The 12,210-nt window shown below is 38.4% G+C and overlaps 1 protein-coding gene across 7 annotated transcripts in view; it reads right to left on the reverse strand.

Annotated features, from left to right (window-relative positions):
• The window catches only part of Nsd2 (nuclear receptor binding SET domain protein 2), a 73,251-nt gene that overhangs the window by 30,781 nt on the left and 30,260 nt on the right, over nt 1-12,210 (reverse strand). For all 7 annotated transcript variants that reach the window (XM_052198605.1, XM_052198606.1, XM_052198607.1 and 4 more), the window contains 3 exons: nt 7,296-7,462; nt 6,323-6,805; nt 2,313-2,457 (listed from right to left, as the gene is read on the reverse strand). In XM_052198605.1, the coding sequence (XP_052054565.1) occupies nt 2,313-2,457; nt 6,323-6,805; nt 7,296-7,462 (795 nt within the window). The remainder of the gene's footprint in view (nt 1-2,312; nt 2,458-6,322; nt 6,806-7,295; nt 7,463-12,210) is intronic.

Raw genomic sequence — 12,210 nt, forward strand, 5'->3', positions numbered from 1 at the left:
GCAAAAAAAAATTCTAGAGTCAACTACTTTGAACATGCCAATGTCTATTTTGAATACAGATTCTTTATTTTCAGTTGCACAACTATTCATTAGAGTTCTATTTATCAAACTTGTATGTGTGTGTGTGTGTGTGTGTGTGTGTGTGTGTGTGTGTTGCTGAGGATAAAACCCAGGGTTTAAATTATATCCCCATCCATCTTTTTACTTTTATTTTGAAATAGGAAATCTCACTACATTGGCTAGAAATGCCTTAAATCCTCCTGCCTCAGCCTCCTGAGTAGCTGAAACTATAAGTGTTTGCCACCAGGCATCACTATTCAGAAAACTTAACACTGTCATTCTCAAACTCATATTTGGAAACACAGCACGGCCATATCCAGAAGGCCTCAGCAGGAGGCCCATGCCTTGGGTACCTACAACTTCACAAGGCTGCTCCTCAGGTCTGGGACTCAAGTTACTACTGAAGGAATCAAGCAGTCATAGTTAGCTCTAGGCTAGTATGAACAAGGCCTCTGAAAATCTTTACTAGGCTTTAATCCTGACCACATGGCTGTAGACTAGCTGCAAAGCCTGGGGAGAAAGAGGTCTGTCTACAAAGCTGAGGATACCCAGAGCTAACTCATTCAGCCACTACTGGAGTAACATGTGCCATGTGGCATCCCCACCAGACACCTCAGTTGGTTTGTGCTCACAGCTCTAACACTGAGCCCCAGGTATTGACCAGCTGTAGGTCCACTGGGAGGTGACTGTCACTTTTTTCCATAAATACCCAGAGCATTGTCTACTTTACCTGGGATGAGACACAATCTTTTCTCTGGAAATCTGAGTTCCCTAATACTGAGTCAGCACAATAGTTGACAAAGATTATACATCTTTATGGTCAACAGCAAGGTGACTAAGAAGTCATGATTCAAGGACATTTAGGAATAACACTCATTTGACAGTATGAGTAGAAAACCATCATTATGTAACTATTGACTACAACTCCAAATACACTTATTGTTTAGGGCCAGCTAACCCTGGCTTCAGAAATGCCTGCCCCTTCTAAGTACACCATAATGAAAAGAAATATTACTTAAGACTTAGTATATTAGCACACCATGAGGTGAATATGCATTTTTAAAAAATTCACAAACTCTAAACATTCTTGCTATTTTAAATTACAGCATCTAAACAAGCATGAGCAAAATGAAAATGGTCAAGCCTATTCAGGGTCGATATAATGAGCTGCTATGGAACTCTAGTGTTTAAATGAATGTGAATGCTTGCTCCCCAGCTGGGACTATTTAGGTGCCATTTGGTTGAAGGAGGTGTATTACTAGAGGGTAGGCTTTTGATGGTTCAAAAGCCCATACCATTCCTGCACCATTAGCTCTCTGTGCCACATGCTTATACATCACAGTTATTGCTCTAGCACCATGTCTATCTGCCATCTGTCATGATTACCTCCATGATGATCATGGAATCCTCCTCTAAAATTTTAAGTTCCCAGTAAACGCTTTATTCTATAGACTATCTTGGTCATAGTGCTTTATCATAGCAGGAGAAAAGTAATTAAGATGCCTAGCGAACCTTAAATCAAGATGAGTACATTCCATGAGGGGCATAGGGGCAACTAATGTATATATGTATAGTCATAATTTAATACTTGGCAGCTATTCTAGGACTTCCTAGGACACCTTGGCTTTCTTATCTAGCATCTCCAAAGCTCAATAATGGATCTTAGGAGTTACAAACTGTTTCTGTATTTTTACTTTAACATTTAAATATTTCACACTTTATTTTTTCATTAACAGGGCTTTGAATATTTTGTTTTAGGTTTTTGTTTTGTTTTTTACAACTTGTGTGTCCAAGTGCTTACACACCACAAACCTGACATATAGACATTTTCTCCATTTCTTCCTCACCTTGCCATAGCCCAAACTGGTATTTGATATGTCTTAAAGTTTTCAAACTGAAAGCCTAGAAATGAGATGCCCAAGTGAAGGTCAACCAGTCATCTCACTTACGAGTACTTAAGCAAACAGGCCAGAAACTAACTGCTCTTACTGGGCCTGACGCATGTGACTAAGACCAGAGTGCTAGAAGTACCTACCAATTCTTCTTTCCTACATCACACCTACAATTTCTACAGTCAGAATCCCTACTTTGCATACAAACAGTAAAATGAAGGTCCTGTGGACAATCCAAAACACACCCGCATGTGTGTAAGGGAGGGAACAACAACATAGGCATAGATTTGAACACTGTGAGTGTGCCCACACTCTATACATTACACCAAGAAGAAGACATAGGTATAGGTGTATATTTACCAGAGTCTTCTTCAGACTGGGCAGAGATCATTAGGGAAAACTTTGTATTATATCGTGCTTTCTGCTTTTCATTGAGCATGCTCCATTGAGACGCAAGCAATTCTTCAATCTCCTCCCCTGAGGCATCTGGGTGTTCAGCTACAACCTGTGAACAAAAAAAGGAGGGCAATAAGAACATTACACTCGCAAAATTCATCGTGAGTTACATAAAACCAAATAAAGTTCTTTAGAATTGTGTATGTAGAATTTTTATTCCCACAACAGAATTATGTCCCAGAAAATCTGGCTCAAAGAAAACTAACACATAATTGATTCAATGATTCACTAAAAATTTCTAAGTGAAAATAACTGATAAATGATGAGGAAAAAACATTTTTCTGAAATCACTAAATCATTTGTTAAGTCACAATTTTCTAAGCATCTCTGAAAAATTAACAGGCAAGCTGTACAAAAAATGCTCCTATAAGCATGGAGTGAGATCCTGATTTGTTGTCTTTACCAACTACAATAGTGTAACTCCATCTTTCAATTCATATCATGGACAGACAAGTCTACAACGAACAAGAGATATAGACAATAGTCTACCAACAAGCAAGCCCCAATTTATGTCTAAGCCAGCACAAAGACAACAGAGCTACACAAGCAACAGATTCTCCAGTTATAGGGGATCAATACCTTTGGCATATGCTCAGAATGCCCCATCCCATCCTACCAGCAAGGAATATACATTTTTATAAGTCTTCTAGGTGGTTCAGGTACACAGTAAAGATTAATAAATAACCCCCAACTTTAACTGCAGATGGCAATAATCCCAGGAGGTAAAGCCAATGGCATTTAGATACTGCCTAAGTCTAGAGTAGAGTGGAATTGATGACTATGTAAGTGAACTCTAATTATACACCTTCACCTTGGTCTATCTACATTGTTCTCATCATGGTGCCAATCTATGCTTTCAATTATAATGCTTAGCACTACAAGGGCTTACTGAAATGAATCTGGGAAGTCTCTAAGCAGTAGTCTAGATGCTCAAACACCTACTTTCTTATGGATAGATATACCCCCCCCCAAAAAAAAGTCTAGAACCTGTTGGAATAAAACTAGCTAGAGTTCCTATTTGTCACAGCTCTGCCCAACTTCCAAAGGATAAGAGCACATGGCTCCTCATCAATTCTGTTTCAGCTAAGCTGTCGAATACTTGTGGTATTGGGAGCTTATCTGCTACCTTCTCACAGACAGTCTGCCATGGTAACTGACCACGTACTACTGAGTACTTTACAACACACCAGATTCAATAGTTAACCATGTTTTAATAGTTTTCAATAGTTAACCATAGTTAACCAATGCTAACACATTACCTGGGCAGAGGCACACTCTTCCTCAGCTGACCACTTTCTCTTTTTGGATAAGCACAGTTGAGATACAAGTAAATAGGGATATCCCATATTCCTCAGACTTTACAGATGCAACAGGATCTACAAAGCATTCTACAGCTTGCTTTCTTCTTCAAACTCTAATATATTGACTTTGGCATATTATACACTATAAGAACAGATCACAACTATCAGTGACAATCTTTTAGTGTTGAATATTGTGCTTTCCTTCGGTGCGATGGAAGGGTGAAATTGTTTTAGAGTAAATACTTAGGCATGAAGTTATAGAAAAGAAACAAAGCATATCAGGTACTGCCAAACTTCTCTCTAAATAAGTATGATAAAGTACTTATTCCCCATCAGCTTTGTTCAAAAATTGCCACCTTGCTCATTCTATCATACCCCAAAGCAGCTAGCTCCAGGATCACTGTTGCTCACCTGATGACCGTGCAATGAGTCATAAATTTGTAAGTCTGTCTATGTAAGGGGTTGAACAATACCTCTTCACAGACTTATCAGTCATTAAAGCTCACCTGTAAATTGCCATTTTGTCCCTTAAGAATGGCTGATGACAAATCTTGTCATTTCAATTGTGTATGATGTCCTTGACACATAAAAAAAAATCTCCATTTTAAAACAGTTCCTTCACAATCTATAGTCAATTTGACTTATTTAAAAAAATCCTATCCTTGAGGGCTGGAGGGACAGCTCAGCAGTTAAGAGCATTGGCTGCTCTTTAAGAAGACTGGGTTTGACTCCCAGCACCCACATGGTGGCTCAGAAATTACTGTGAGTCCAATTCCAGGGGATATAATGCCCTCTTCTGGCCTCTGAGGACAGCAGGGACATAAGCAGTGTACAAACACATAAATAAATTTTATAATAAAAAAAATTTTTAAAAAGTAATCCTTTACTCTCCCCTGAGGTGGAAAACTCTTCCTATAGACCAAGGTTTCTGTTTGTCTGCTTTTAACTTACAAGTGTTTTGCCTGCATATGTCTACATACCATGTGCACACCTGGTTGTCCAGAGTTCAAAAGAGTGCCAGATCCCCTGGAACTGGAATTACAGAGTCATAAGGTACTATGTGTGTGCTAGGAATTGAATGATGCATCGGTTCAGAGTATTATTAAGGTTTTCCGCTGCAATGGAATTAAACTACTTATAAACGCTGGACATGAAAGTTCTCGTTCTGTCATGTCCTTGCATTTGCTGTGCCTCCATTGCTATATCCTCACTTTCATAGCTTGAGCTCTGAAAGAGCAGCTAGTGCTCTTAATCACTGAGTCATCTCTATAGCCTCTGTTTAACTTCTAAAAACAATGCCTCACTATGTAGCACAGGCTAGCTGCCCGATTGTGCTGACCAAATGCTAGGATTAAAGATAGGTGCCACTACGTTCAGCTTTTGATTGACCTTTAAAAACCACCCATGGTTACAGGACATGGTAGTGGTGCACATCTTTAATCACAACATTCTGGAAGCAGAATCAAGGAAATCTTTGTGAGTTCTAGGCCAGGCAGACCTGCACAGTGAGGCCCAGTGCCTAAATAAAAATAAAATGAATTATTTATCCTGTGTGTGCCCATAGAGTCCAGATACACTGGTCCCCAGGAGGTAAAATTGCAAACATTTGTGAGCCAATTGACATGGGTGGTAAAAATCAAACTCTAACCCTCTGCATGAATAGTATGGGCTCTTAACCATTGATCTGCCTTTCCAGCCTCAATAGATTTTCTAATACTTAAATAAACCTTCCATTCTTTATTTTTAAATATATATTTTCATTTGTGTGGGTTACCTCACTCAGGATGATATTTTCAAGTTCCATCCATTTGCTTATATGAGTGTTTGCCTGCATACATGTACAGCACACATGTAGCACATATGTGCTTGGTACTAAAAAAGAAAATTGGATCCTCAGGAACTAGAGTTATTAGTTGTGAGCTATTGGGGTATGAATCCAGGGCCTCTACAAGAACAGTAAGTGCTCTTGACTATTAAACCATCTCTCTAGCCCCCAGACACTACTAATTACTGGTGGCTTTAATATGTATTTGGAATTCTGAACAAAAAAAAATTCCATGAAAGTAAAATTAAAAGAGACATTACAATAGAGATGGCTTCATGACTCACACTATAGAGAGCCTTGGATCCTAACAATGGAAATGAGACATGGGCACCAATGATATATTTTATGGTAAAAAATGAAAGTATTTAAATACTTTACTCATTTATATATCACTATCCTCTTAAGTATTACAGACATAACTCTTCAACATACTCAGTGCTAACCTCACCATCTGTATAAGTGAGCCATGCCCCATACTCAACGCTTCAAATAGCTTGTTAAGAGAAAAATGCTCACCAAGAGCTGAATGTCATGGACTGAGCCCAGTTTCCAGCAAAAAGAGGCCCCAGTGAAATTCATTTTCCACTTCCTGCTGTTGCAACTTTTTATCCACTTTGAAGGAACACGGTGGCAACCAAGCCTGCAAATGGCTGTGTTCCAACAGTAACTTTTACATCTAAAAACTAAACTGTATACTAAGAAACAGAAGATTCTGCACTAAAGGAATTTTCATCAAATTTGCAAATTCTGTGGCATGACAAACAACTCAGAACCACCAGAGTACTTACCTCATCTCTGTGTTTTTGACAAAATACTAAAAACTGGGCTGCTGAGTCTCCTTTCCTGCTCCGCGGAGCAGAGCCTGTGGACTTTTTCCTCCCCGCAGGAGAGCCTACTCTTCTCTTAGGTTCAGCCGCTGCCATCTTTGGAGATGTACTCTTTTCTGTGCCAGGGTCACCTTCTTGGTTCTCAGCAGAACTAGACCTTTTGGCTCTTCGCCTTCTCTTCATGGGAATATCTTCTTCTCTCATAGACCCAGGGTCTACGGCAGCTGCTTCACTGGCCCCTGAAGAGTCCACCATTTCTCCCAAAGGTTCTGTAACAAGGCCAGCCTCCTTGGCCACTTGAGGGTTGAGGTGCAGTTGGTCCCCCACATAAAGGAAGGTAAATTTGGCTTTCCGTTCCTCTACTGACATGCTGGCAGCTTCCTCCGCTTGGACAATGCCCATTTCCCACTGGGCTCTCAATCTCCCCGAAATAGGTTTCAACAACTGGAAAAAATAAATTATAAATATTACTACATAATATAAAAGGTGACTCAATTAAAAACACTTTCACAGTTATTATAAGGAAAACATAAAAACCCAACTAAAATTTTAGCTATAACTCAGATGACAACTATTGTTTCTTTAAACTAGCAATCAACTCTAATAGCTTTAACAAATAGTTTCTATCTATAAAAGGAAATTTAAAAAAATCAGAAAATAAATTATTCCTGTGAGTCATCAAATGAGTAAAAGAAAAATCACATACTTGGGTAAAAGTAGATGACAAATGTCGGCTGGGCATGTTGGCTCACATTTTTAATTCCAGGGCTAGAGAGGCAGAGGCAGGTGGATCTCTATGCATTCAAGGCCAGCCAGGGCTACATAATAAGACCTTATCTCAAAAAATTAAAAAAAAAAATTTAAAAAAGGAAATGACCAACATAAGAAATCACTTAAAACAACTATAAGGTCACATTAAAGGAGTGTCTATCACCTTGATTTTCTCAGCTTTCGTGGGTGCCTGCTTGGCACTTTCTTGGCATAATTTTTCAAATTGTTCTTCTCCTTCAAAAGCAACAAGGCTCTTCTCAAATATCCAAGCTCTTTCTGGGGCATCACCAAAGAATTGTACATGATACTGGCGTGCACTTTTTTTCTGACCTAATTTTAAAATAAAAAGCATGAACATTAGAATTTAGGATGAAATTGGGTAAATATACTACTGCTTTGAAATTATTTTACTTGGTGTTGTTTGTGTTTATTAATCTCAACATGAATTCTACCTTTTTATCCTCAATATACTCCAATAAGAAAATCCACTAAGCAGAGACACAGAAGGTACAAAAGAAAACTGGAGGAGAAAGATGCTAAATAAAAACACTTCATCTTCCCTCTTTCAGCATCTTCTTAAAGAGATCTTAGACAGGACAAGACTTCAGCAGAAGGGCACTTTCACCAAAGCCAACAGCAGCAGGGAAAGGGCAGTACTGGGCTGGACCAGTAACCTATCCCCACCCATGCCATTATTGACCTCCCCAGCCCACTTCCAGGGGATTTGATCCCCTCTTCGGGCTACCATGGGCACAGTACTTAAATAAGGGCATTCAACTTCAAAGCATCCCTGAGACCACAGGAAACCACTTAGATACTCCTTACTGTCACTCTTAGCTGCAGGAAGAAGCAGCATCTCTCAGTGCAGCCAGAGGAATGAGCAATGAGACTACTAATCCCCAAAACTTCTGATTTTGCTGAGGTTGAAGGAGAGATAGACACAGATAAGCCAGTCAAAAGGTAAGATTTCAGTAACAAGAGGAAAAGAGACCTTTAGCCTTTATCCTAAAGGAAATAAAACTTCTTGGATAGCTAGAACACCAAACCCTAATCCTTACCCTAACCAAATATGCTTCTAGTAAAGTGACGGATGGTGAAACCAATCCTCTAAAGCAAAAGTGGTCAAGTGTCAAAGGTTTTATTTGTGGCTACAGTAGCTCTGAATACTATGCTCACACACAAAACTAGCATAAGGACCCAGGATCAGGAAACTTCCCACAAAAACTGATCTAAAAATAGAGGTTCTAGACAATCTCTCAGGGTAACAAACTTAAAAGTGCAAGGTAAAAGACACTGAACAGAAAAATATCCTGTATGCTAGGGGAAAAGGGAGGGTATTAAGTTTTTCTTATTTTTTAGTTACTTTAATATTTTTATCTTATTTTACTTTATTTTATTTTGAGACAGGGTTTCTGTGTGTCACCCTGGTTGTTCTGGAACCTGCTTTGTAAACCAGGCTAGCTCAAACTAAAGAAATCTACCTACCTTTGCTTTGAGAATACTAGGATTAAAGGAGTATGCCACCATGCTCTGCTAAGTTTTATTTTTTATTATTTAATGCATATAATTATTTTGCCTGCACATATGTCTGGATTCAATTCCCTGTACTCACATGGCAGCTCACAACCACCTGTAACTCCAGTTCAGGGGATCCAATGCCCTCTTTTGTACACACATTTTGTACACAGGCATTGTACACACAGTGCACCCAAACACATTCAGACATTCATACATACAAAATAAATAAAAACAAATAAACGTATGCGTGTGCACACACACACACACACACACACACACACACTTCACACACACACACTTTTTAAGGCCAGAGACACAGTTCAGTGGTTAAGAGTGCTTGCTGTTCTTGCAGAGGACTCGTCTGATCAGTCCACAGAACCCACATAGTAACTGATAACTGTCTATAACTCTAGAATCAGGGGATGGAGTGCCTCTTCTGGCCTTAATTCATCACTAGATATACACACAATGCACATACATATGCACAGGCAAACACTCATAAAACATAACAATAAATCTTTTTCTAAAGGTGTAGTAGTGCCTGGGAAATGGCTCAGTGGTTGAGAGCACATTTCTTGTTCTTACAAAGGACCCACGTTCAGTCAGTTATCAACACCTTCATTTAGTAATTGACCAGTGTCTCCAACTCCAGTTGGAGATTTAGAGCACCCACATACATATTTGTGCAGACATACACACATAAATGAAAATAAATCTTAAACAAAGAAAAAAAAGGTTTAAGATAAGAAATCTAGAAAAAATAATATGAGCAGTATTTACTCCTGTAGAAACCTGCAGAATCAATCCAAGACGTCCCATACCCAGACAACAGACTTTGCAGAGATGAACAGAGAAAAGGATTTACTCAAGCAAGCCTGGTGCTGCTCTTAGGAAACAGAGACAAGGAGTTCTCTGTTAGTATGAGATCAAATCTGGTCTATACAGTGAGTTCTGTCAGCCAGAGCTACATGAGACACATTGTCTCAAAAACAATCAAAAAGTCGTATCTTAATAAATCAGGTATTGACACAAAATATATCTATAACCACAAAGATACAATGGGGGACAAAGAAGATCACTTGCATTAGCTTTCAACCTTGCTAAAGGTTGAGTGAGAAAGTTTCTCCAAGTGTGAAGAGAAATAGAGCAAGGCATCCAATGACCTTAAAGTTTCTGCATACACGCCTCTGTACCACACAAATGGATATAAATATCATATGTATGTATATATACATATATATAATGTTCATATACATACACAAAGTCAACAGAAAATATCTTAAGTAGTAAGTAAAATAACAGCAAATGAAACTAGACAATAATATTTAGATTTAAAAGCAATTACCTCTCAGTTGGAGAGAGGGAAGGCAGAAATTAACTTTTCGCTGTCAATTTTTTATTAGATTTTCTAAGACTACTTTTTAATCTTTTGTTGATGTTTTATTGGTTTGTTTTGTTTTGAAAGGAGGTCAAACTATGTAGAACTGGATGTCCTTGAACTCATAGAGATTCCTTTGTCTCTGACCCCCAGTCCTGGAATTAAAGGAGTATGCCATCACATCCAGGTACCTTTTCATTTTTTTGCTGATACATATACACATAAACACATACATACACATGTGTCTTTTACAGTGCTAGGGATCAAATCCAGGGCCTTAAATATTCTAGGCAAATATTTATCACTCAATACAATTTGATTTGTTTAGAAATATGAAGCTTGGAAAGATTCAAGAACTGTGATATAGCTACTGTTAAAATATCTATGCTCTTATAAATAACCCTTTATGAATTCATAAAGATTACCTGTCTCTGCTTCTTATAACCTATCCTCTTAAAAGCAATGCTAATTTAATTAATTGGCCTTGCTTTCCTCAAAAAACAAAAGATATTAAATTAGGAGGACCAGACACGAAGAAGAGATAAGATGGAGACAAAATGGGAGTGAATATCATCAAAATATATACTTATGTATAAAAATGTCATAATGAAGCCCATTGTGTATAATAGCTACTTTTATGCTAATAAACTTTTTAAAACAACAAAAAACTGTCAGGCAGTTTGGTTTTTGCCAACACTTTAATTTTAGTAATGAAAATTAGCATAGATATGTATCATAGTTTCATAATGAAGAAAATCTATTATTTTCAAGATTTGTTTGCTTATTTTATGTATATGAGTACAGTCACTCCCTTCAGACACCAGAAGAGAGCATCAGATCCCATTACAGATGGTTGTGAGCCATCATGTGGTTTCTGGGAATTGAACTCAGGACCTCTGGAAGAACAGTCAGTGCCCTTAACCACTGAGGAATGCCATCTCCCAAGCCCCAAGAATCTTTTATAGTACATAAAATGAATTAATCTGAATTAATATTGATTTACATAATGTTTTAAAAACAGTTACTATTAGGGTAGAGAAATGGCTCAACAGCTAAGAACAGTTGCTGTTCTTCCAGAGGACCTAAGTTCCTTTTTTTTTTTTTTTTTTTTTTTTTTTTGGTTTTTTGAGACAGGGTTTCTCTGTGTAGTCCTGGAACTCTGTAGTCCATAGACCAGGCTGGCCTCGAACTCAAAAATCCACCTGCCTCTGCCTCTCAAGTGCTGGGATCAAAGGCGTGCGCCATCACCACCCGGTGAGGACCTAAGTTTCATTCCCAGCACTTCCACACTATGACTTATAACCACCTGTAACACCAACTCAGGGGGATCTGATTTCCATGGGAAACTGCACTCATGCACATATATACACAAAGAAGTTTGGGTTTTCTGTTGTTTTAAGGAAGAAAAAACTTAATGCCTAGCCAAGTGTGATAAACACCTTTAATCTCAGTATTCAAGAGGCAGATTCAGGAGGATCTCTGCCAAGTTTGAGGTCAGTCTGTTTGACAGAGAGAGATCCAGATCAGTCATGGCTGTAGTGAAACCTTGTCTCCAAAAAATAAAAACAGTTAATGACAGAAAAAATAATCCTGATACACCAGTTGACAAAACAAATTACTATAGCTTGGCCCAAAGTTTATAAAATGTTTCTTCTTTAAGATTTATATATGTATTTTGTGTGTTTGGATGCTTTGTCTGCATATATACACACCTTCAGAAGGCATCAGATCCCTAGAGACTTCAGTTAAGACTGTATAGTTACTACAATTATATACAGTTAGCCATGTGGATGCCAGGAACTGAACTGAGGCCCTCTGGAGGAACAAGTGCTCTTAACTGCTGAGCCATTTCTTGAGCTCCTACTTTTTTCTCGAGACAAGGTCTCTGCCAACCTGAAACTTGCTATGCATACCAGGCTGGTCTCAACTCACAGAGATCTGTCTCTGCCTCCTTGATGCTGTGACTAAAGGTGAGTGCCACACTGCCCAAGCAGTTTTTCTTTTACACAGGAGCTCACTACGTAGCTTAGGCTGATATCAATTTGCAATCTGTTTTTATTTAACACCTCCTCAGTATTAGGATTACAGGCATAAACCACCACACTTGGCTTGAGTATATTTCTGAAGTTCTTTCCTACTTAAAAATTTGTTAGCAGAAGTCTAGAAAAAAAGCTCAAAAGTT

This window comes from Apodemus sylvaticus, chromosome 11, assembly GCF_947179515.1.
Source record: "Apodemus sylvaticus chromosome 11, mApoSyl1.1, whole genome shotgun sequence".
NCBI classification, from domain to species: Eukaryota; Metazoa; Chordata; class Mammalia; order Rodentia; family Muridae; genus Apodemus; species Apodemus sylvaticus.